This window comes from Lepus europaeus, chromosome 4 (assembly GCF_033115175.1).
Source record: "Lepus europaeus isolate LE1 chromosome 4, mLepTim1.pri, whole genome shotgun sequence".
Taxonomy (NCBI): domain Eukaryota; kingdom Metazoa; phylum Chordata; class Mammalia; order Lagomorpha; family Leporidae; genus Lepus; species Lepus europaeus.
Genome location: NC_084830.1, coordinates 97,235,641 through 97,262,101, shown reverse-complemented (window position 1 = coordinate 97,262,101; position 26,461 = coordinate 97,235,641). Strand labels below are relative to the sequence as shown.

The 26,461-nt window shown below is 44.6% G+C and overlaps 1 protein-coding gene across 5 annotated transcripts in view; it reads right to left on the bottom strand.

The window, feature by feature from the left end:
• Positions 1 to 26,461, bottom strand: part of PRKDC (protein kinase, DNA-activated, catalytic subunit) — a 190,898-nt gene that overhangs the window by 28,928 nt on the left and 135,509 nt on the right. For all 5 annotated transcript variants that reach the window (XM_062188515.1, XM_062188516.1, XM_062188518.1 and 2 more), the window contains 8 exons: positions 24,039 to 24,170; positions 17,075 to 17,254; positions 12,914 to 13,119; positions 10,377 to 10,515; positions 8,513 to 8,701; positions 7,706 to 7,930; positions 5,250 to 5,358; positions 3,415 to 3,526 (listed from right to left, as the gene is read on the bottom strand). In XM_062188515.1, coding sequence (XP_062044499.1) covers positions 3,415 to 3,526; positions 5,250 to 5,358; positions 7,706 to 7,930; positions 8,513 to 8,701; positions 10,377 to 10,515; positions 12,914 to 13,119; positions 17,075 to 17,254; positions 24,039 to 24,170 — 1,292 coding nt within the window. The remainder of the gene's footprint in view (positions 1 to 3,414; positions 3,527 to 5,249; positions 5,359 to 7,705; positions 7,931 to 8,512; positions 8,702 to 10,376; positions 10,516 to 12,913; positions 13,120 to 17,074; positions 17,255 to 24,038; positions 24,171 to 26,461) is intronic.

Here is a 26,461-nt window from a genome sequence, read left to right as displayed (position 1 = left end):
CCATTGGAGGGTGAACCAACGGCAAAAAGGAAGACCTTTCTCTCTGTCTCTCTCTCTCTCGTTATCCGCTCTGCCTGTCAAAAAAAAAAAAAAAAAAGGCCGGCGCCTCGGCTCAATAGGCTAATCCTCCGCCTTGCAGCACTGGCACACCGGGTTCTAGTCCCGGTCGGGGCACCGGTCCTGTCCCGGTTGCCCCTCTTCCAGGCCAGCTCTCTGCTGTGGCCAGGGAGTGCAGTGGAGGATGCCCCAAGTTCTTGGGCCCTGCACCCCATGGGAGACCAGGATAAGTACCTGGCTCCTGCCATCGGATCAGCGCAGTGTGCCAGCCGCAGCGCGCCAGCCACGGCGGCCATTGGAGGGTGAACCAACGGCAAAGGAAGACCTTTCTCTCTGTCTCTCTCTCTCTCACTATCCACTCTGCCTGTCAAAAATAAAAAAAAATAAAAAAACCACACACACACATATAAATAAAAGGCCCATATGTGTATGGTTAATTTATTCTTCCCCAAAAAGGTGCCAGAGCAATTATGAAAAGGCAGACTTCAGGGGCTGGCACTGTGGCATAGCGGGTAAAAGCCACTGCCTACAATGTCGGCATCCCAAATGGGCATCAGTTCGAGTTCCGGCTGCTCCGATCCAGCTCTCTGCTATGGCCTGGGAAACCAGTAGAAGATGGCCCAAGTCCTTGGGCCCCTGCACCCACGTGGGAGACCCAGAAGAAGCTCCTGACTCCTGGTTTCAGATTGGTGCAGCTCTGGCCGTTGCAGCCATCTAGGGAGTGAACCAGCAGATAGAAGACCTCTCTCTCTCTCTCTCTCTCTCTCTCTCTCTCTCTCTCTGCCTCTTTGTAACTCTACCCTTCAAATACATAAATCTTAAAAAAAAAAAAAAGACTTCTGAAAAAAATGAGGTTAAAAAACTACATATCCATACAGAAAAAGTGAACATCCACTACACCTCATGCCACCTACAAAAATTATCTTCCAATGGCTCATACACCTAAATGTAAAACCAAAACAACACAATTCCTTGAAGAAAACAAGAGAGTAACTGCAAGAGGAGCCTGGAATATCAGTTTGAACACTCTCCAGCCAGACAATTTGAAAATGAAAAAGACAGCAATAGGTTATATCCCAGTAACTAAAAGTGGAATCCTTGAGTCTATACCATTTATTTTTTTAAAGTAGAAAAACAGATGAGAAAGGGGGGCGGGCTTCTCCTTAAGACACGACTGATAAACATGAAACAAGTGGTGTACTTAGAAGTTGTTACACTGCCACCATCCTTGTCAGGACTGGATGGGCCAAGAGGCAGCCACAGATGTGAAAAACGGAGGAACATGTCCCATATTCCAAAGGACCTATCATAACAGTTTCTCACTAGTTGCAAAGGAAAAAATTGCTTTAATAGATCAGACAACATTTTAACCAAGTGATCCAAATGACCATAACTAGTAAAAGGCAGATGGACACTGTATACCCAACATGTGATGTTGACAGCTTAAGAACTCAGAGAGGGGCTGGCGCCATGGCACAGTAGGTTAATCCTCTGCCAGCATCCCATACGGGCACCGGTTCTAGTCCCGGCTGCTCCTCTTCCTATCCAGCTCTCTGCTAATGTGCCTGGGAAAGCAGTGGAAGATGACCCAAGTGCTTGGGCCCCTGCGCCCATATGGGAGACTGGGAGGAGGCACCTGGCTCCTGGCTTCAGATCGGCGCAGCTCTGGCCATTGCAGCCATTTGGGGAATGAACCAATGGAAGGAAGCCCTTTCTCCCTGTCTCTCCCTCTCACTGTCTGTAACTCTACCTCTCAAATAAATAAATAAAATCTTAAAAAAAAAAAAAAAAAAAGAAAGAACTCAGGGAAGGACTATCTGGCTAAGGGTGGGTCACCTGAATTTCATCATGAAGAAATGACATAAACCCATGCTGAAGAACTTTTCTCTAAGCATCCGTGCCATAAAAGACAAAAAAAAAAAAAAAAAAAAGGGGGGGGGGGCTGAGGAATGGCTCCAGATTAAGGAAGACTAAAAAGACACATCAACTAAACGCAATCCACAATTCAGGACTGGCTCCATTCATGTAGGTAGAGAAAATGCTAAATGCTATCAGAGACATTATTAAAATCAGACTGCAGATTAAAAATGAAAGCATTAGGGTAGGTGTGTGGCGCAGCAGTTGGGGCTCTACTTGGGATGCCCTCATTAAACATAGGAGTGCCTGGGTTTGAGTCCCGCTTCTGCTTCTGATTTCAGCTTTTTGTTACTATGCACCCTGGGAGGCAGCAGTCAATCGCTCAAGCATTTGAGTCCCTGTCACTCATATGAGAGCCAGACTGAGTTCCTGGCTCAGGGCTTTGGCCTGGCCCAACACCAGCTTTTGTGGGCATTTGGGGAGTGAAGCAGCAGATGGGATATCTCTGTCCATCTGCCTCTCAAATGAAACATTTCTAATTTTTTCACCAAAATAAACTTACCTTTTAATTCCATTTTCCACAAACTTTTTGAAGTACCCTTGTACCTGCACAAAGTAATTCACAACCTCTCTGATTCTGCTGCCCAAAGTAAATGCTTAGCGTCTGCCACCTCGATCCTGTAGTGATGACCCAGGATGGGTAAGATGAGGGCATGAGAGTGATCGTAAACCTGGGGAAGCAAGACTCACACACAAGCACATAACACAGGGAGGAGGGATGTCAGAACGGGTTTAATAACAGAACAATAAAAAGTCATTACACAGTGTGCTCGTTTGCTGTCATCCATCACCTTAAAGGCAGTGGTGAGACAGTGGATGCAGTCGCCCCTGCGGTCCCCGCCTACGCTACGCCCCCTACCAGAGCATGTGGCCAGCATCCAGCAGCACCACACACCTCCTAGATGGGTGGGCAGCAACTCCCCCCAGGGGGCAGGCAGGGACAAGACACACAGCAGTTCTGTTAGAACAAAAATGGGCCAACGACAGGACAAAACAGAGAGTTATATTAGACTCAAATACCAGCTTTCTTTTTTTTTTTCTTAGAATTTTATAAACAATTTATTTTATTTTAGAGTGTAAGAAACAGGCAATCTTCTATCCACTCCCCAAACTCCCACAACAGTAAGAGCTAGGCCAGGCTGATGCCAGGAGCCAAAATTCAATCCAGGTCTCCCACATGGGTGGCAGAGACCCAAGTACTTGAGCCATTAGCTGCTGCCTCCCAGGGTGCACATTAGAAGGAAGTTGGAATCAGGAACACAGCCAGAACTTGAATCCAGGCACTTCAACACAGGATATGGAGTTCTCAACTGTGGCTTAACCACTATGCCAAACACCCATCCCAAACACCAGTTTTTAAAGCAATAGTTTGGGAGAAAAAAACAGTCACAATTTTAGAAAAAAAAAAAAATCCACATTTGACTCAAAAGGACGTTTTACCGATTTGTGATGATGTCATCCCAGATATTCATTGGGTCCATGTTTGCATCTGGATATCTGTTTGTCCAGGTTTTCAGAAGTCTCCTAAGGGGAACTTGAGATGATAAATTACCTAAAAATAATGTTAGAGTTTAATCAATGATAAGACCAACTGACAAAGTAGGGCCATCATTAGTAAATAGGAAATACAAATTTTCTCTCCAAATTAAAGAAAAAAAATCTTGTCTTCTCTTTTACAAGAGCAGCAGGAAGTTACCCCACCACTCCTATATTCTGATGTTTCATCCTCACCATTTAAGGATATAAAGATGGGAACTGCAATTCTTACTTTCACCACAGGTCCAGAATCCCTCATCTGCAATTCCAAATCTAACAAGCACTGAAAACTGAAAAGGGTTTCATGGTGTTGCAGCAGTTTCTCAATGGCAGCATCAGGTCTGAATGGGCACAGGGTTACTCTTTGTATACAGCATTAATGTGGAGAATGCTAATGGAGCCAGTGACTTATGACTATGCTTCGCTATGGATCGCTACCCAGCGCTGGGGTGTACACAAGGTCCCATTCCTAGCACTCGAGAGAATCTGGCCTTGAGGGTCTCAGAGAGGGATTCACACTAATCCTTGTGAATTTGAAATTGCACACTGCTCATGCAGAATGCTTTAGCTTTCTCTCTGTTGGTGGGAACCAGAGGATGGGAAACTGAGCTAAGATCAGATAGCCCTGGATTCCAGATCTGGACCTTTCGCTTACTACTACCTTAAGTGAGTCCTCCAGTCTCGCTAAGCCTCTATATTTAATTGAGGAGGGGGAGCTGAATGGGAAACTATATCTCATAAGGTGTTAGAAAAGCTAGGTTATATAAAGAGACTGACATAGCTCATGGAAAGCAGGAAGCACACAATAAAATGCTGTATCATTAATAGTATGTACTCAAAAAGTAACTCTCCAAATTTAAAGCAGGAACAATTAGGCAGTTAGATATAAGTAACAATCTTTACTATTATTTTAAAAGTTTCTTTTGTAATGATTTTTATTTAGAATAAAAATTGAAATTTATTTTTTTTATTTGTTTAAGTTTCAAATGGTTACAGCCTGACCAAAGCAAGGAGCCAGGAGCTTCATCAGCCTCCCAGATGAGTGGCAGGAGCCCTGCTGCTTTCCCAGGTGCATTAGCAGGGAGCGGGGTTGGATGTGGAACAGCTGGGACTTGAACTGGTGCTCATATGGGATACTAGCATTCCAAGTGGCAGCTTACCTGGCTGTGCCACGGTATTGGTCCCTCAAAATTGAAATTTATGACAAAGATGTACCTGTTCCATTAGAATCCTGCGTGGCCTCCCATGAGCACCAGGTTCAAACCTACTCGTGAGCATGCACAAAGGCCCTGCACTCACAGTGTCATTGTCCTGTCCTCAGTCAGGGAGGCCTAGCACCTAGTAACAGCCACCACAGCAGTTTTCTGCTTTCCACAGGGCATGGCTCTGTGAGCCCCTTCCCTTCACACAGCACTTGAGACCTCCTCCCCTGGTCCTTGGGCACGTGTGCTGTGTAGTCACCAAACCACTATGAGTGCCTCCTCGAGCTGGCAGTGACATTTCCTCTGGCTTTGCTTCCACAGTGCCTAGAACAGCATATGGTCATTTCAAACACTTATTGCAACAGTCTTGAAATACTTATTTGTGGAATAAATCCAAGGCACTTTCCTCCCCATACACTAAGAAATATGCCCTTTCACTAAGCAAAAAAAAAAAAAAAAAAAAAAAAAAAAATTCAGATGCTAAAGCTCTTCCATAATTAGAAAAGAAATAAAACAACAGCAAGTTAAGATAATTACCTGGTTTACTCATAAAGCCAATGAACTCCTGAATTTCTGTCAAAGCCTGGACAGACTGTAATTTGGTGAGCCTGCTTCTGTGTAAGAGGACATCGATGCTAGAATAATTCTAGAAAAAAAGGTAGTGGGTATTGCTGTAAATCAACTTGCTACATAAAATCCGGTATATTGGTCTCTAAAACATGAAATACAACAAATGCCCTAGAAATGTATCAGTTACCCAATGTCTCAGAATGGTCGATGCTTTTTAAAAAATATATTTATTAGCCGGCGCTGCGGCTCACTAGGCTAATCCTCCGCCTTGCAGCGCCGGCACACCGGGTTCTAGTCCCGGTCGGGGCACCGATCCTGTCCCGGTTGCCCCTCTTCCAGGCCAGCTCTCTGCTGTGGCCAGGGAGTGCAGTGGAGGATGGCCCAAGTCCTTGGGCCCTGCACCCCATGGGAGACCAGGAGAAGTACCTGGCTCCTGCCATCGGATCAGCGCGGTGCGCCGGCCGCAGCGCGCTACCGCGGCGGCCATTGGAGGGTGAACCAACGGCAAAAAAGGAAGACCTTTCTCTCTGTCTCTCTCTCTCACTGTCCACTCTGCCTGTCAAAAAAAAAAAAAAGAAAGAAAAAAAAATATATTTATTTATTTATTTGAAAGACAGACTGACAACAGAGGGACGGAGAAATACACACACAGAGAAAGAGAGAGAAAGAGATCTTCCAACTGCTGGTTCACTCCCCAAATGGCAGTAACAGCCAGGGCTAGGTCAGGCAGAAGCCAGGAACTCCATCTTGGTCTCCCACTTGGGAAGCAGGAGCCCAAGTACTTGGACCATCATCTGTTGCTTTCCCAGGCACATCAGCAGGAAGCTAGATGGAAAGCAGAGCAGTGGAGACTTGAATCTGCACTCCAATATGGAATGCTGGTGTTGTAAGCAGCATCTTAACCTGTTGTGAAGCAACATTTTTATTTTTATTTCACTTTTTTAGACTTACTTATTTGTTTGAAAGTCAGAATCACAGAAAGGGAGGGAGGGAGGGAGGGAGGGAGGGAGGGAGGGAGAGAGAGAGAGAGAGAGAGAGAGAGAGAGAGAGAGAGATCTTCCATCTGCTTACTGCTGGTTCACTCCCCAGATGACTGCAATGGCCAGGACTGGGCCAGGTGGAAGCCAAGAGCCAAGAGCTTCACCTGGGTCTCCCACATGGATGTAGGAGCCCAAGCACTTTTGGTCCATATTTCACTGCTTTCTTTTCTTTTCTTTCTTTTCTTTTTTTTTTTTTTTTTTTTTTTTTGACAGGCAGACTTAGTAAGAGAGAGAGAGACAGAGAGAAAGGTCTTCCTTTTTCTGTTGGTTCACCCCCCAAGTGGCCACTACAGCTGGCGTGCTGCACTGATCCGAAGCCAGGAGCCAGGTGCTTCTCATGGTCTCCATGTGGGTACAGGGCCCAAGCACTTGGGCCATCCTCCACTGCCTTCCCGGGCCACAGCAGAGAGCTGGACTAGAAGAGGAGCAACCAGGACAGAATCCGGCGCCCCGACTGGGACTAGAACCCGGGGTGCCGGCACCACAGGCGGAGGATTAGCCTAGTGAACCGCGGTGCCGGCCTCACTGATTTCTAAGACCCATATGCAGGAAGCTGGATCAGAAGTGGAGCAGCTGGCATTCATATGGGTTGCCAGCATCGCAGGCAGTGGCTTTACCCACTATGCCAAGGTGTTGGCCCCTAAACAGACATTTTAAAAGAAAAAATGATTGGCCGGAGCCATGGCTCACTTGGTTAATCCTCCACCTGCAGCGCCGGCATCCCATATGGGCGCCAGTTCTAGCCCCAGTTGCTCCTCTTCCAGTACAGCTCTCTGCTGTGGCCTGGGAGGGTAGTGGAGGATGGCCCAAGTGCTTGGGCCCCTGCACCCACATGGGAGGCCAGGAAGAAGCACCTGGCTCCTGGCCTCGGATCGGCACAGCACCAGCCGTAGCGGCCATTTGGGGAGTGAACCAACAGAAGGAAAACCTTTCTGTCTCTCTCTCTCACTGTCTAACTCTATCTGTCAAAAAAAAAAAAAAAAAAAAAAAAAAAGTGGGGGAAGGGCCGGTGCTGTGGCTCACTTGGTTAATCCTCCACCTTGTGGCACCGGCATCCCATATGGTAGTGGCCATTTGGGGGTGAACCAACAGAAGAAAGGCCTTTCTCTCTGTCTCTCTCTCTCACTGTCTATAACTCTACCTGTCAAAAAATAAAAAGAAAAAAGAAAGAAAGAAAAAAAAAAGATTGACAAAGACATTTAAGACAAAGGACAGATCCAAGAGGAATAATACAGTATCAGAAGAAAATGGAAGAACAGAGAGAAGGAGAAAATGGGTGGCATGAAAAAGTACATGAAAATCTTTGCTGGTTGATTTTACCATGAGTCTGACTTTTAAAATGATCACAAAATTTCAAATTTCAGATAGATCTATCTGCATTACCTGCATAAAAATCTGAATGCCATTTTCAATGTAGTATTTGGCTCTGTCCACGTCGTCCTGCAGGAGGTAAAGGAGACTCAGCTCCTGGCTGTACTGAAGCTCCAGGACTGTCTTCTGCAGTTCCTGGTGCACGGCCTCGTCCACGAACGTCAGCAGCGACTGGTCAGCCTCTCCCTGCAGCAGCAGCTTCAGCTTGCTGCGGACCATGTAAGGCAGGTACGTTTCCTGGGGAGCACAGAGATCTACAGGTAATGCTTACCTCTTTTATTTCTATCACATTCTCTGGACTAATTTTATAGGTCAAGACTTAACAGCCAAAATTCAAACCTACAATTTTTAAAACAAGTTCATCTGTTAATAGCTTGTTTGTCAACCACAAAATATACAGGACCATGTTCAATAGGAAATGGACTCTCCTGTTAGCTGGGTGTTGCTCAGACTCTAAGGAAATATGGGCTCAGGGGAGGCCGAGGTGGCACATGAGGGCTGCACGGCACTTTGCATGGGGCTAGAGACACAGTGTGACCTCTGCATTACAGGAAACAACATGCAATATTCTTCCAAGTCGTCATACAAGGGACGTTAACATTTACTGTAAAATATATCCCATTTATTTTGAAAGAGATAACTAAAAATGACAAGAGATTCACAATACCATGGAGCCTGTAGGGGGAGCCAGGTCCTATATACCCAAATGCTTCACAACTACTACATGTTTCAGAAAAGTTTTAAACGATTTTATTAAGGAGAAAATATTTGACCTTCTAAAATGTTTTATTTCAGTGACCTATAAATGACCCTCCCCACCTGATAAAACGGCTCACTCCACATCTTGTTGAGATCCGGAGGGTTCTCACTGTCCACACTGGCTGTAGAGCAGTATGCAAGGGATTTCCACTCAGAGAGGTGGTTGTAGCAGTCAAGGGATGCAAGTTCCCAAAAGTCCTTTTCGGCTTCCATAGGCTCACCATCTTCCCACTCTTGTTTATTGAGAGCCTAGCAGAGAAACGTCATCAAGATTATTTAGCAAACTTGGAGAGAAAACCAAGGAAAATATGTTAAAAAAGGAGGCAGTAAAACATTCACACTAAGGCAGTTATTTTAAGAGTTACAGCAAGTTGTGAGAAAAGGGAGATTATTCGGAGTAACACTGAATAGAAGAAAAAAAAAGGAATCTGAAAGAAATAAATGCATGCCAAAACCTTACCCAGAAGGAAGCCATTTGTTTTTCTGAGAAACTTACCAGAGGAGCCAATTAATAAGACTGAATATGTTCAATGCTCCATAATCTGATTTAAATCAATAGTATGAGTTATTTACAATTTAACAAGTTCTTAGAATGAAAACTAAAATCTAGGATAGTTGCAAAAAATCACAGAAGGTTGTAAACCCTGACTGTTTTTCAAGAGCTGCACAGGCCACAAACCCTGAAGCTCAGTATCTGCACCTGGACAGACAGTGGCCACACAGATGCAATATGGACAAAACTAAACTTACAAGTTCAGTGCCTGCACCTGGACAGACACTGGCCACGCAAACACCAAATGGACGAAGCTGATCTAACAGTCACCTACTCAAGCTCTCCCATACTTGGTTATAAATGTTTTACTTCCTGAAGGGAAACAATCTACCCAAATAGAAACCATGGTAATAACATTGCACAGTTCTATATAATACTTGGTAATGTATGAAATGGTTTGTCTTTTATTCAATGGTTTATTTTATTTTTAAAAATTTATTTGAGATAGAGATGCCGTCCATTGGTTCACTCCCCAAATGTTCACAAAAGCAGAGGCTGGGCAAGGCCAAAGCTGGGAACTTAATTGAGGTCTCCTACATGTGTGACAGGAGTCCAATCACTTGTGTCATCACTGCTACCTACCAGGGTCTGGATTAACAGGAAGCTGGAGTCAGGAGCTGGAGCTGGGTATCAAACCTGGGTACTCTGATATAGGACATCTTAACTGCTAAGGATAAACACCCACCTCCACTCAATGGTTTTCTTAAAAACAGTGTAGATACAATAATTATTTCACATCTGCTCATTATGAAACTACATTTGGTTATTATTAACCTTTGGGTAAAGTCCAAGAGCTATGATTTGGATGTTGTTTGTCCTCTCACAGGTCCGTGGGCTGAGAACTTGGTCCCCAATGTGGTGGTGTGAGAAGTAGAACTTTCAAGAAGCGGGGCCTTGTGGGCAGTGCTTAGGTTAACTGGGGCCCTTGAAATGGGATTAAGGTACTTGTGGGGGCGGTGTGGTCAGGGGAAATGCTGTTGAGTTCTCCCATGAGGCTTGTTACAAAAGCCTGAACCCGGTCCCACTGGGCCTCTCTGCTTCCTGCCTTGTCCTCTGATCACTTCCTCCCACAGGTGCTCCATCTCTGATATCAGTCATGATGTGACACTTTTTTGGGGGGGGAGGGGGGAATGGAGCTCGCCTAGCCTGAGGCATGCTATTTAGACTTTCAGCTTCCAAAATTGTGAGCTAAATAAATTTGTTTTCTTCATAAGCAGCCGGCCTAAGGCATTTCATCAGAGAGACAGTAAGCTGGCTAATAATTAAGTAATATAGCTCATATGAAGTACTAAGTCATAAAGCTAACATTTTTTCATGCAGAACAAAAAAAAAATGCTTAAGTAAAAGACATATGCTAGAGATCAACTTTACCTCATTATACTGCTTGGCAGCTTCAGAATAATCACTCCTGGCTTCTGCTAATAACGCATCCTGAGTGACAGGCTTTGTTCCTATCTCACTGCTAAAAATACCACGGAGGACGTCGTATTCTCCAATCGATCTGTACAGCCTATAAAACAAGCCAAAACGAGGGACACATCAACAGACACTCTGGGATTTTCACAGTTACTTAGTCTAATGAAATGGTATTAAATTAGAATGCCAGACATTATATTAACTGAAGATGATAATATAAAATGTTACTTTACACTTGCTACAAATCTAAAATTTTTTAAATGTTGAAGTTGTCCTTAAGTTTTACTACTTTAGTCACACAGAAAGCAGAAAAACATTCTAATATACTTTTAAAATGAAATCAAAGGTTCACAATATGTATACTATATACTGTCTTTCATTTATTAAATAAGCAGCTTTAGTATTAATAAAATTACAGCATCTGTAGGTAATCTTGGAATTCTTCCTTAGCCCTAAAAAGACTCAGAAGCAAGTAAAAAGTAATCCTCAGTCTACGATGTCATGTTTCTCTTTTTTTAAGATTTATTTATTTGAAGGAATTATGCAGAGAGAGAGAGAGAGAGAGAGAGAGAGAGAGAGGTCTTCTACCCACTAGTTCATTCCCCAGTTGGTTTCAATGGCTGGAGCTGTGCCAATCCAAAGCCAGGAGCCAGGAGCCTCCTCCAGGTCTCCCATGTGACTGCAGGGGTCCAAGAACTCGAACTGGCACTCATATGGGATGCCGGCAGTGCAAGCGGCAGCTTTACCTGCTAAGCCACAGTGCTGGCCCCTGCCATGTTTTAATCCAGGTCCTACGGGCTGCAGGCTGTCTCAACTCCACTGATGAATAACTTTTTTTTTTTTCCAGAGCATTCACTCCCCTCTTTACCTTAACAAAAATCTGGTTTGACCTTGTCAACCTTCCCCCCCTAAAATATTCTCAAGTATTTGTTAGGTTTGGTCCTCTTGGAAATCTCTTTTCCATCTTCGAGTCTCAACTCAAACGTCAGCTCTTCCAAACCTGCCATCACCTGACCAGCCAGGCAAGGGCAGCTTCCTCTGATGCTCCTGCCTTTTGGTTCCCTTCCCAGGTACTAGATCTCTTGTATTTATAGCAGAAGAGCCTTGCAGAATCTTTGTGAGCCTAGCCTACCAATTCTAAATTTAGAAGAAAATTTAATAGATGGTTCTCTCTTCTTGTCCTGAAGCTAGAGGGCAAAGGTTAAATCCCAGGATAGGGAGGGGTGGGCGGATGGGCAATGGACAGCACTCAGAGCCCAGAAGTCAAGGAGAGGAGAGCTCAGGCATTTTCTATGACCACAGGGAAGAGACCACCCTATGTCCACCACACACAGTCCCCCCCAGGTCCCTGGGTTATGTCCACTTCAACAGGGTCAAATTGATGACACAGCATAGCAAAGAAAGGCTAAACCACATCCACTATACTGCCTCCAAGGAATGTAGAAATATTATATTCAAAAGCATAAGGAACAACACAATAAAATTAGAAAAAAATGTCAATAGACCCTTAAGACTTGTATGATGCATTTATCCAGCAAATACATATTTAGTTTTTGGGTTGCTCACTCCCTGAAAATACTGAAAATATAAGGTGTATTGCTATCCCCAGAACAGCTGAAGCAATGGGCTACAATGCTGCCTGGGTAAAAAAAAAAAAAAATCACCTTAGCTACAGGCTGTCTCTGAATTGCCCAAGCATCTTATTTTGCCTCTCTTTCATCATCTCCTACTGTATTTTATGGTAAGTTATGCATAAAAGTACATACATTTCCTACTGCATAGTTTTTTCTGTCTGTGACCAATGTCCAATTCACAGCAGTTCTTGGTGCTAGGCAAAGCACTTTAATGCTCATGGTACTTACAGACAGGAACTGTCTGTGAAACAACCAAAAAGAACAGGGATTCCCTGCCTCTATTTTCACTATCTTCTTTCCCAGAACCTAAAGATCTAAAAATCAGCACTTTAAAATAGTACTGCAAATTAAATTTCAAACTTACTATAATGTCCTTCTCAGGATTAGGAACTTTCATTAGGACAAAAATCACAGGACGCAAAATTGCAAACTACAAAATAAATTCATTTTCCCCAAATAAACAAAGTAAACGGATTAAAATGTTTCTGAAATTCTGAGTCCTGCTGAAAACAATAAATCATCCTCTATTCAGTTCAACAAAGCAGGGAAAAAAAAACATTAAAACATTAGGAGCTATAATTTACAGCCATACTTTACAGGAAATGAAACTTGGTGGCCAACAGTGAGTCCAAGGGATCAAATACTGGGGAAACTAACAGGTTTAACACAGTTCTCCATCACTGAGTAAGACAGTTCTGGGTACCACAGAATGGTACCCAGCCTAAAGACGAATTTCTTAATTTCACAGAGGTGCTACCATCAACTTCATTGGGTCATTTCTGCCAAAATGAAGCCATGTGCTCTCTGCATTCCCTGGCTGAGTTCTTCACTTCTCTGAGTGTGGGATCCTCAGCTTACTTAGCAAGTTCGATCCAGCGGAGGACGTCAGGGGGAAGATGGGTCTTCCCTCGGATGCGCTTGGTGGGCGGCTCCACGGGCCCCAGGTGGAGCAGTGCCTCCTCGAGAAGGCGGATGCCCGTGGGCTGCTGCAGGCTGGCCAGACAGCCAGAGCGCACAGCGGCCGGGTCAAGGCTCAGCAAGTCTGCGTGTTGACAGCTGATTTCCTGAGAAACCACAAACACATGTAGCTGTTTAGCCTGTGGTTCTTGGACCATATCTTCACAAGTGAATAACTCATTTTACTAAACATAAAAGGAAGTTTTGACGTAAGTAGTGATATCACCAAAAGCTTCTCTTTGTAATTCTATTAACAAATTTTCCCTCAATATTCAAATGGCTCAAAGCAGGAAATGATCTTTTATTTTTACACTTCTAATCCAGGAACTAATTTAAATAAAGAAAACACTAGCAAAATGTGAAGATTTATATATATTATATATACTCTACATATCCAAGCAACGACTGCAATTTCCAGGGATTTGTAGTCTGTCTTGCTAAGAAAAGCAGCTGAAACAGAAACGTTTTGCATGTTCACCAAAAAGTGGGTGATTCATCTGCCTGTTATTCTATGCAACCTCTTTTTTCACATCTTTTCCACACAGAAGTAACTTATTCAACAATTCATGAGTTGTAATGATCTGTACTTTGTAACTCTCAATTTGAGATATTGATATATACATAGAGGCCGGCGCCGGCACACCGGGTTCTAGTCCTGGTTGGGGCACCAGATTCTATCCCGGTTGCCACTCTTCCAGGCCAGCTCTCTGCTATGGCCCGGGAAGGCAGTGGAGGATGGCCCAAGTCCTTGGGCCCTACACCCTATGGGAGACCAGGAGAAGCACCTGGCTCCTGGCTTCGGATCAGCACGATGCGCCGGCCACAGAGGCCATTGGATATATATATAGATATATTGATATATATATCAAATAAAAAATATAACCCCCAAATCAATATACAGAGAAACATAAACACAGTAACACTGTTTTCATTAAAACAAGTCTGAAGTGTGCATGCAGATTTCTGTCTCTGTGTCCATGTGTGTACTCCTTGCTCACCTGCACTGACCCCACTTGCTTCTCACATACCAGTCACCTGCCAAGTGTCCACCATGCCAACTTAAGTTCCACTTAAGGATTAATGGAAAAATGTAAATTTCCCAAAGCAGCTGAACAAACAAAAATGTCTGTCATAAATTTTATTTCAATTAATAACAAAGTGGGCCAGCGCCGCGGCTCAATAGGCTAATCCTCCACCTAGCAGCACCGGCACACCGGGTTCTAGTCCCAGTCGGGGCGCCGGATTCTGTCCTGGTTGCCCCTCTCCCAGGCCAGCTCTCTGCTGTGGCCAGGGAGTGCAGTGGAGGATGGCCCAAGTGCTTGGGCCCTGCACCCCATGGGAGACCAGGAGAAGCACCTGGCTCCTGCCATCGGATCAGCGTAGTGCACCGGCCGCAGCGTGCCGGCCACAGCAGCCATTGGAGGGTGAACCAATGGCAAAAAGAAGACCTTTCTCTCTGTCTCCCTCTCTCGCTGTCCACACTGCCTGTCAAAAAAAAAAAAAAAAAAAGAAAGAAAGAAAAGAAAAAGAATAACAAAGCAAAGGCTCCGTCATGGCTGAAGTGTCAGATTTTGAGATGCCATTACCCTGATTTACATACAGAAGCCCAATATAAGATTCAGGATGACTTTAAATAAATAAATATATTTTTTCAAGTAACCTCCTCATTCTATAAATATTTATCCAGTGCCTTCCATGTTCCAGATGCTGTGGCAAACAGTATCGTCTCTGACTGTGTAGAGCTCAAGACTCATTCATCCTCTGTGCTCGACAGAACTCACAGGTGAAATGGTTTGAATGAATTAATGACTACCACTGGGCTTGTTTAATGTAAATGTGGTCTGCAAGTTATTTTCAAGATCAACCATTCTGTGGAATCCTGTTTACAGTATTATTCTACTTTATAAACAATTAGTTGCTCAGCAAAAGCTGAACTTTCAGCTACAAAATCTTAGTTATATAAACTTTTAGTGTTGTAGGCCTTGCAAGAATAAGCACCCATGTAAATTGTGGGCCAAACATCTACAATGACCTGGGAAGAGAAAACACATCCGTTTCAGACACATGTCCCCACAGAACAGGTCTTCATAGCTGATGCTGCCAGCCGCAGGCACCCATTTGCACTGAGCCGCTTACGCCACCGTCACTGGCAATGAGCAAGCTCTACAAGTGGTTTACTTACTCAGCAGTGGCTAATGACTCTTCTAAAGAGCAATGGAAAAAACCAGTTGGAAATCACTATTAGGTCACAACTAGAAAATCAGATTTTAAAAGTCACTTTGGAATACAATACTGTAAAGAGAAATTTCCTCTGAAATATTAGTTGATTCAATGTAATTATGGAGATTCATCGATTTAGTGAAGTCAAGAGAAAAACAATGATGGAATTCTACTTGTAAATTATAAGCCAAATGAAAATAAAACTAATATATAAAGACACTCTACTTTAGTTTCATGCTATATCAAAAATAATAAAACAGGAAAACTACATACTTCATCTCAGCTAATTATTACCAAATTAGTTTGTAAGCCAATACTACTTATCAACAGTATCAAAAAACACAACTGAGTAATTCAGGGAATCACTACATTTAAAAATGAGTAGAGGGCAGCCTTTGGCTTAGAGGTTGAGACACTAGTTAAGACATCCATATCCCTGGGGCTAGCGTTGTGGCACATGGGGTAAAGCCACTGCCTGCAGTGCTGGCATCCCATGTGGGCGCTGGTTCAAGTTCCAGCCTCTCCACTTCCAATTCAGCTCTTGGCTATGGCCTGGGAAAGCAGTGGAAGATGGCCCAAGCTCTTGGGCCCCTGCACCTGCATGGGAAGACCTGTAGGAAGACCTTGGCTCCTGGCTTCGGATCGGTGCAGCTCCCACCGTTGCAGCCACCTGGGGAGTGAACCAGTGGATGGAAGACCCCTCTCTCTCTCTGCCTCTCCTTCTCACTCTGTAACTCTGAGTTTCAAATAAATAAATAAAAATCTTAAAAAAAAAAAAAAAAAAAAAGCAGACACCCATATCCCTGTCAGTGCCAGGGCTGAAAACCCAGTTTTGCCCCTGACTCCAGCTTCCTGCTAATGTAGACCCTGGGAGGCAGAAGTGATAGCTCAAGCAGTTGTGTTCCTGGAAACCACAGGGGAGACCTGGATTGAGCTCTCAGCTTTTGGCTTCAGCCCCCAGCCCAGGGTTATTATGTGCATTTTAAGAGTGAATCAGTAGATGGGAGTTCTTTCTACCTGTCTCTCAAACAAACAAACAAACTTCTAACAAGTTGTTAAATGTGTTCTTTTAAAAAGTAGTAAAATGAATCAGAAAGATCCTTATTAGGGAATTAGCAATGGTCTATGTTTTAAATGACAGAGACAATGAGTGTCATTGGTACTCAAGTAATGTGGAAGTATTACATTGGTGTAGGGTAATAATAGTGCAGTTATGCAGACAGCCTCTTGATCAGGGCAGGTGCATATGTCATTGATCCAACGCTCTGAGAGGTCCTCTCTTTAGCTCTAGAGTTGGAGCAGAGAACTTCACGTAGGTGTGCTTTCAGTTACTACATAAATCTACTTACTGGAAGACTATGCTTTTGTGCATGTCGGTGGATTGCCTGCTGCCCAATGAGGATGTAAGTTCTGAGAGAGGGAAGGGCTTTTGCCTCTTTGTAGCCATAGGCATAAAGACAGATGTGTGCTCAATCCACACCTTTAGACAGCAGTTAGCAGGCAGCAGAGATCTGAGGAACTACCACATCAGGAAAAAGAACTAAATAAAATGCAACATTCGATCTAAACATTGAAGGGACTGGCTTACTGAAAAATAAAACACTTTTATTACAGGCTTGGTTTTTGATCATTTGTTGTAGATAAGGGGTTTCTGTGGCAGGGAGAGACACAAAAATTACCTGTGCCCATTTGGAAACAGGAATGAAAACTGTACATCCTCTCTGTCAAACACCTTGCTCCTATCAAGACTCTCAACTTTGGAAACAAAGTGATTATGGAGATACTGCCAAGGAAAGCCAAACATGATGACATACATTTGACAAAGAGAGTGTGCAGACCTACCTGGATGCAGGAGACAAAGGGTGGGAAGAAATAAAAAGTGGTGTTGAGAAAACTATTAAAGTCTTGGAGCAACTTTTGAGTGATACTGCTTTTCTCGGATGCCATCTTGAACTTATCCATCTCCTTTAGAATTGCAGAAAATAAACTGCTAAAGAGTTGTTTTGCAATTATTGGGTCTCTCTGTAAAAAAATGCAAAAGAAAGACAAATCAAGATCTGAGGCAAAAATGTTATAATTTATCTACATTATCAGAGCATTACACAAACTTGCAAACACTACCACACTTCTCAATTCTATTTATAAAGTTTTAACAGAGACTGCACAAGGGTAATCAAATTTATCTCTTGGACATATTTATAATAATGCATGGACTGTGGCCGGTGCTGTGGCACAGCGGGTAAAGATGCCGCCTGCAGTGCTGGCATCCTATATATGTGCTGGTTCAAGTCCTGGCTGCTGCACTTCCAATCCAGCTCTCCGCTATGGCCTGGGAAAGCAGTGGAAGACGGTCTAAGTCCTTGGGCCCCTGCACCTGTGTGGGAGACCTGGAAGAAGCTCCTGGATCCTGGCTTCGGATCAGCACAGCTCCAGCTGTTGTGGCTATCTGGGGAGTAAACCAGTGGATGGAAGACCTCTCTCTGTCTCTCTCTCTCTAACTCTTTCAAATGAAAAACAAAACAAAAACAAAAAAAGCATGGACTGTTGATCCACAGAGGGGACTCTGAAGCTGGCTAAGTTAATTCATAACCATAGAGCTTGTCTCCTAAGTTAAGTCTGGGATCCCCAACTCCCCAACCACATCTTTTTTTTTTTTTTTTTTTTTGACAGGCAGAGTGGACAGTGAGAGAGAGAGACAGAGAGAAAGGTCTTCCTTTGCCGTTGGTTCACCCTCCAATGGCCACCGTGACCGGCACGCTGCGGCCAGCGCACCACGCTGATCCGAAGGCAGGAGCCACGTGCTTCTCCTGGTCTCCCATGGGGTGCAGGGCCCAAGCACTTGGGCCATCCTCCACTGCACTCCCGGGCCATCCCAACCACATCTTGACAACAGGGCTGACAGAAGAGGCCTAGGAGGGTTATGGTGAAGATTATCCAAAACCACAAATGTCAAGTGTGTCTGATGTGGCATCTGATAAGAGATTCAATTAGATTTGTTGGTTTTATTCTCATATAAGCATTATGATAAAGATTTTAAAAACTAATTGATGAGGCCAGCGCTGTGGCTTAACAGGCTAATCCTCCGCCTTGCGGCACCGGCACACTGGGTTCTAGTCCTGGTTGGGGTGCCGGATTCTATCCCGGTTGCCCCTCTTCCAGGCCAGCTCTCTGCTATGGCCCGGGAAGGCAGTGGAGGATGGCCCAAGTCCTTGGGCCCTGCACCCGCATGGGAGACCAGGAGAAGCACCTGGCTCCTGGCTTCGGATCAGCGAGATGAGCCGGCCGCAGCGGCCATTGGAGGGTGAAGCAACGGCAAAAAGGAAGACCTTTCTCTCTGTCTCTCTCTCTCATTATCCACTCTGCCTGTCAAAAAAAAAAAAAAAAAAAAAAAAAAACTAATTGATGAGCGTATATAAAATGTCAGCTTTAACTTTCCAACTGCCATCATCACGATCATTTAACTGTTAAAACTGGGACTGCACCTGCCAATCAGGCTACATAACCACTCCCCTTTAGAAGTGGATAAAAGGCCTGGAACATGGTGGGAATGGCCCTTTTTTTCCATTCCCCCGCCCCCCTGCCTTTTTCCCTTTTGTCTTTATTTTCCCTCCCTACCCTGGACCCCCTTTGTTGCCCCGCACCTTTGGAGTATATGGCCTTGAGGTCCCTCTGCTCTGCCTCTGTTTCGCTGCCAAGATAAGCTGCTAGTATAAGCTGCTAGTACCTGCTCATAACCAAATGCTTGCTGCATGCGGCTCTTGGTCTGCTTTTTGCTTGGTATGGATTCCAACTTAATTTCCAGACTTCCCTTTCTCCTTTAGATAGAGCCCTCACTCTCCTATGTATTTCTCCCACTGAATAAAAAGCTTTAAAAACTTTAAAAAAAAGAAATAAAACCAGGGTCGGAGCTGTAGCACAATGGGTTAAATCGCCAGCCTACAGTGCCAGCATCCCATATGGCCGCCAGTTCAAGTCCTAGATGCTCCACTGCTAACACGCCTGGGAAAGCAGCAGAGGACGGTCCAAGTCCTTGTGTGGGAGACCCAGAAGCTCCTGGCTCCTGGCTTCAGATCAGCTCAGCTCCAGCCACTTCAGCCATTTAGGGAGTGAACTAGCAGAAGGAAGATTTCTCTGTCTCTACCTCTCTCTACAACTCTTTCAAATAAAATAAATCTTTTAAAAATTATAATAACTGTTAAAATCAGTAGAAGCTAGTGTCTTATCTCAGCTCCCACCTGAGGGCAGGCTGCCTGCTTGCTCACGGCCATTATGCTCACATACTCCGTGACTGCCAGAGCATCACTCTGCATTCACATGTGCAGCATCAGTGCGAAAAACATCTCCTGGCATACAGTATCTATAGTTGTGAAATGAAATGTATATGTACAATAAATCAAATTTTAAAAAATATTATGCTTGAGGGGCCAGCATGGGGTGCAGCAGGTTAATGCCTTGGCCTGAAGCGCTGTTATCCCACATGGGCTCCGGTTGGGGACCCAGCTGCTTCACTTCCAATCCAGCTCTCTGCTATGGCCTGGAAAAGCAACAGAAGATGGCCCAAGTCCTTGGGCCCCTGCACCCTCATGGGAGATCCGGAAAAAGCTCCTGGCTCCTGGCTTCGGATTGGCAAAGCTCCGGCCAATTGGGGAGTGAACCATCATATGGAAAACCTCTCTCCCTCTCTCTCTCTCTCTCTCTCTCTCTGTGTAGTTCTTTCAAATAAATAAATTTTTAAAAGAAAAAAACCATAAAGTGCAGAAAAATATTATGCTTGAATTAAACACACACTTATTTATCCTTTGTTGTTGACTGATTTGCTTTAAGTAATGTATTTGTTTTTGTTTGTTTGTTTAAAGATTTTATTTATTTATTTGAGTGGTAGAATTACAGACAGTGAGAGAGAGAGACAAAGAGAAAGGTCTTCTATCTACTGGTTCACTCCCCAAATGGTTGCAACGGCCAGAGCTGAGCCAATCTGGAGCCAGGAGGCAGGAGCCATGAGCTTCTTCTATATCTTCTACATGGGTATAGAGGCCCAAGCACTTGGGCCATTTTCTATTGCTTTCCTAGGCCATAGCAGAGAACTGGAACAGAAGAGGAGGAGCCAGGACTCAAACCAACACCCATATGAGATGCTAGCACTGCAGGCAGAGGATTAGCTTACTGCACCACAGCGCCAGCCCCTTGTCTTGTTATAAAAGGTTATCATGGGGCCAGTGATGTGGTACAGTGACTTAGCTGCCATTAGCAATACCAGAATTCCATACTGGAGTGCCAATTCAAGTCTCAGCTGCTTGGGCTTCCCCAGCTCCCTGCTAATGCAGTACCTGTGTGTGTCTCTCCCTCTCTCTGTGTTGCTCTACCTTTCAAATAAATAAATAATTTTTAAAAAATTTTATTTATTTGACAGGTAGAGTTATAAACAGTGAGAGAGAGAGAGAGAGAGAGAGAGAGAGAGAGAAAGGTCTTCCTTCCGTTGGCTCACTCCCCAAATCGCCGCTACGGCCAGCGCTGCACCAATCTGAAACCAGGAGCCAGGTGCTTCTTCCTGGTCTCCCATGTGGGTGCAGGGGCCCAAGCACTTGGGCCATCTTCCACTGCCCTCCCGGGCCACAGCAGAGAGCTGGACTGGAACAGGAGCAACTGGGACTAGAACTGGCACCCATATGGGATGCCGGTGCTACAGGCAGAAGATTAGCCAAGTGAGCCATGGCACTGGCCCCTAAATAATTTTTTAGAAAGATTTAAGATTTATATTTGTTTAAAAGAGTTACACAAACAGAAGGAGAGACAGAGAGAGATCTTCCATCTGCTGGTTCACTCCTCAAAAGGTCACAAAAGCCAGGGCCATGCCAGGCTGAAGATACGAGCCAGAAGCTTCTTCTGAGTGTGCCTCATGAGTGCAGGAGCCCAGCGACTTGGGCACCACTAGGTGCACTAGCAAGGACCTGGATCAGAAATGCAGTAGCCAGAACTCGAGCCAGCACTCATATGGGATGCTGGACTAGCACTGTAGTGCAGAGGGCTATGCTACTGCCTGCAATGCCAGCATCCCATTTTGGAGCACTAGTTAATGTCCCTGCTGCTCTGCTCCCAATCCAGATCCCTGCTCATGTGCTGGGGGAAAGGAGCAGAAGATGTACCAAGTACTAGGGCCCCTGCCACCTACATGGGAGACTCTGTTGGAGTTTCTGCTCCTGGTTTCCACCTGGACCAGCCCCAACCACTGCGGCCATTTGGGGAATAAACCAGTGGATAGAAGACTTCTTTCTCTCTCTCTCTCTCTCAAGAAGTTACACTGGTCACTATATAAAATTAGGGAAATATGGATTAGAAAAAGAAGAAAATACACGTGGTTAAACTACAGAGACATCACTGTTACACATTGGTCTTTTCCTGACACGGACACTCTTTTATCTGGTATCCACTGTCTGGCACCTCCTGTTTTCAGTGAACATGTTATAGGCAGGTATTCATGTCTTTGCCTACTGATCCTTAAGTGCTATGCAAATTCCTTCATTTTCCAGCAAACATTCACTCTGGTAAGACAACTGTAGTGATAATGAAGATAAATCAGGTTCCCGGATGCCCTGGGATGGCTAGTTTCCATGCACCCCCTTAATGAAGAGAGGCAGCCCCAGGAAGGCAGAGGAGGCCTCATCTATTCTGTCCATTGCTACAACCCAGCGCTCAGCACATTCCCTGGCACAGAAGAATAGAAAACATGCATAGTTGTGCTTTCTCAAAGCAACATTCACCATCTTTATTTTTAGCCAAGCACAAACAGGCCACACTGAGATGGATATGGTTCCCTGGTGCCAGGCCTGCCAAGCTGCTGCATCATCATGCTCTATAACTGATCTCCCTGGTGAGCAGGTATCCCTACCACCACAGAGGCAGCAACATGAGGCACTGGGGAGGTGTGAAACCATGGAGCACAGCAAGACAAGAGTCTGATCCTCAGCAACATGAAGCAAGGCCTGCGGCTTTCAGCATCCAGTCTTTGTGGACCTTCAACTCTTCGTTGCTGTGCCTCCAGCAACTGCTGCAATGCAGTAACATTACTCAGAGAAACTAATGTGAGACCACAAAAGGCTGCCCTGTGGGGAGTTCCGAGAGTATGTATGGGGCATGAGGCACACATGCAGACATACAAGTGCTGGGGAGGCGATGACATGGATGAGATCTGCAGTCTGCTCAACACCATTGTGCCAGCATCAACACCAAGGCTTTAATACTGCACTATAGTTACACATACAGGAGGGATCTGGGTAAGGGTACATGGACTATATACTACCTTTACTTTTTAAAATTCCTGTCAATTGGAAATTGTTTAAATAAAAAGCTTTAAAACTTAAAATGTAGTAGAATACTAAACAAATGTGATATAATTGCTACAAGTATTAGAAACTTAAGAGGGGCTGGTGCTGTGGTATAGCGCATAAAGCCGTTGCCTGTGGTGCCAGCATTCCATATGGGCGCCAGTTCATGTCCCAGCTGCTCCACTTCTGATCCAGCTCTCTGCTATGGCCTGGGAAAGCAGTGGAAGATGGCCCAAGCCCTTGGGCCCGTGCACCTGCGTGGGAGACCTGGAGGAAGCTCCTGGCTCCTGATCGGAGAAGCTCTGGCCATCATAGCCAATTGGGAAGTGAACCAATGGCTAGAACCCCTCTCTCTCTCTCTCTGCTTCTCCTTCTCTCTGTGTGTAACTCTGACTTTCAAATAAATAAATAATTTTTTAAAAAAAGAAACTTAAATACTGTAAATTAGAAAGCTTTATAGTTCAGTATTTCTCATGATATACTACATATGGTTCAATAGTCTTCTTTGATTTTTAAAATTATTATTTCAAGACAACTCAAAGAAATCTTAATCAGGCCTACAGGGGATAAAGAGCCTATATTTATCAGAGAACAGAGCCTGTATTTATCAGAGAACCCAGCCAGAATACTGCATTCACTCTCTAACTTTATTCTGCATCCTGATGTTTTAGAGAAAGCTCTCCAGTCCTCTCTTACTAAGTGAATCTAAAGAGAAAAACGTTGATTCCACAGATCAACTGATCCTTCTTTCTTTGTCCCCAAAAAAGCATTTCACAGGGGCAGGTTTTGTGGGGCTGTTAGATAAACTGCTTCCTACAACACCCACATCCCATATATCTCATACTATAGTGCTGATTCAAGCATAGGCTGCTCCACTTCCAATCCAGCTTCCTACTAATGTGCCTGGGAGGCAACAGACAATGGTTCAACTAACTAGGTCCCTGCAACCCATATGGGAGGCCCAGATGGAGTTTTAGGCTCTTGGCTTTGGCCTGGCTGTGGCCTGGATCTTGAGAATATCTGGGGAGTGAACCAGCAAATGACTGATCTCTCTTATTCTCTGTAATTCTGCCTTTCAAGTAAATGAGAAAATAAGTAAATAAAACATTCTTTTAAAATATTTTCTGTAACCAATAATGTAAATAGCTTAGTATTTTAATGTTTCACTGACTTGTTTTATACCTTATTTGATTCTAACATTATTGGATAAGAAAAACTGATGGAGACTCTGGCTTCATATGAACACTCAGTTTTAGGGCCAAATTCCTGATAACTCTAAGTCAGTCTCCCTGTGTGAAAAGAAGTCATGAAACTGGAAACAGAAGAGCCTGGAACAGGGTCCAGGGTCTTTAAACCAAGTTCACTGCTCAGGACAAACACCAGTGACATACAGCAGCCTCAACTCTTCTTCCTCGTGCACAGGAGACCACAGAATTGCACAGCCATTTGACCTGTCAGCAGAGGACATGTCGCCAAGCACTGACCTGGGCCACGGCCTGCAAGGGGGCGATCAAGCTGCTGTGTTTGATCTGGATGTCAGGCAGGTCTCCCAGCCGGTACTTCCTGTACAGAACCACCTGCGCATCCTGCTTCATTTTCAATTCACTCTGGATCTCCTACAATCCCCCAAAACAAGAAGAAGATTAGAATCTTATTCAAGAAAATCAAAGTAGAGGCCAGCATTGTGGCACAGCAAGTTAAGCTGCTGTTTACAAGTCTGGCATCTCATATCAGAATGCTGATTCACTCCCAGCTGCTCTGCTTCTGATCCAGCTCCCTGCTAATGCACCTAGGAAAGCAGCAAAAGATGGCCCAAGTGCTTAGGCCCCTGACACCCACATAGGAAATCAGGATGGAGTTCCAGGCTCCTGGCTTAAGTCTGGCCCAGCCCCAAACATTGTAGCCATTTGGGGAGTGAACCAACAGAAAAAGATCTGTCTCTTCCTTTGTTACCTTTCAAACAAATAAAATATTTAAAAAAAAAAAAAGTAAAGAGAAAGAAGGAAAATCAAAGTGAAAATTAAAAAGTTGGGGGTGGGGACAGGCATTGGGTACAGCAATTAAGACTCTGCTTTGGATGCCTGCATCCCATATTGAGTGTCTGGGTTCAAGTCCAGCTCCTCTCCAGGTTTCAACCTCTTGATAATGAGTACATACCCTGGGAGGCAGCAGTGATGGCTAAAATACTTTGTTCCCTGCCACCCATATGGGAGACCCAGATGGCATCCCAGATTTTCAGCTCTGGTCTGACCCAGCCCCAGCCACTGTGGGTACTTGGAGAGTAAACCAGTGGATGGAAGATCTTTCTCTGTCTATCCCTCTTTTATATAAAATTAAATAAAAATTTTTAAAAACCACTTGTTTAAGAAATATGAAACTGTGAAGATCCAGTTTTTAAAAGGTTGTTTATTTGAAAAGCAGAGTTACAGAGATTTTTCCACCTTCTGGTTCAGTCCCCAAATGGCAACAATGGCTAGGGTTAGGCCAGCTGAAGCCAGAAACCTGGAACTCCATCTGGGTCTCCCACACGAGTGGCAGGGGCCCAAGCATTCAGGCCATCTTCTGCTACTTTCCTAGGCATATTAGCAGGGAGCAGGATTGAAGCAGAGCAGCCAGGAACTTCAACCAGCACTCATACAGGATGCGAGCATCACAGCCAGCCACTTAACCCACTGTGCCACAACGCCAGCCCCTAGGATCCACATTTAACACAAAGGCGAAGTGATGACAACTTGTACTCACAGTGGTTTAGTCATCATGCCTTACCAGCCTATTGTAGACAATGAACCCAAAGCAAACTTACTGCGATCAATGAACAAAGAAAATGTTCTTTAAACACTCATTAGAAAGTAATCCGAATACTGACAAAAATCAGAAAATTTGATTTAGAACTCTTTTAAAAACACAAATGGGTGGGCTATGTTTCTATGTTTCTTCTTCAAGTTCTCTAAGAATAAGCCTGGGCTACAAGGCCACAGTGATGGCCATCCCGGAAACACTAATGCTCCCCCGGTCACCCCAGATTCACCACAACCTCCCCCAGGGCCATGGGCACCTGCCATCTCCACTGGTTTGTCCTTGGCTTTTCTCTCACCATCTGGTTCTCACCTTGAGCGTGATCTCCTCTGAGGGGCCTTCCACCACTACCTTTCTCAGCACAGGCCTTCTCCCTGCTGTGCTCAGCATCCATCTTATTCCCAGCCTGCACAAGTTGTCATCACGTGCTGTGGTCATGCACTGGCCTGTAGCTACGTGGGGGCTGGGATTCTCTCTGCCCACTTCTAAAGCACAAGCACCTAGCACAGTACCTGGCCCTGAGCACAATGTTCTGGAAGCGCTTTCTCAATAATCAATGAAATGACCACCAACTCATACCCTCCTGGTGTCTGATCACCTCTGTACTACTTCTGATCAGCAGCTTCATACCAGCATGCGTGTGTCAGACACTGATTGCACATAGCAGGCCAATTCCACCTTTAACGATCATGACAAAGCCCTTCTCGTATCAGGCCAAAACATCTCCTGCAATGTCTAGTTCCCTCTTCCTTCTATCAACTAGAAACTGTCATCTTCACCGGCATTTCTCATTAGGTTTAGTTTTCATCAGGAGTCCAGGGCTCTTTCTCTGAGGGGCAAAGAGAACTCCCCCACCCCTCCAGCAGTTGCAGGGGGTGGGGAAGGATCTTGGACATGCCCTGGTTTTTGGATTCTCCCACAGCAGATACAATGGACCATTCACACTCAGATTTCAAAATTAATTAAGTGGTTGAGAATTTAAACTGAGTTAGATCAATGGCAGGGTTTTTATTGACAAACCATCTTACCTTTCTTCAAAATTTTGTCATAATTACTGACTTAGCAACAAAAGTGAGACGCCATGGCTGAACACTTTCCTTATGTCCATATT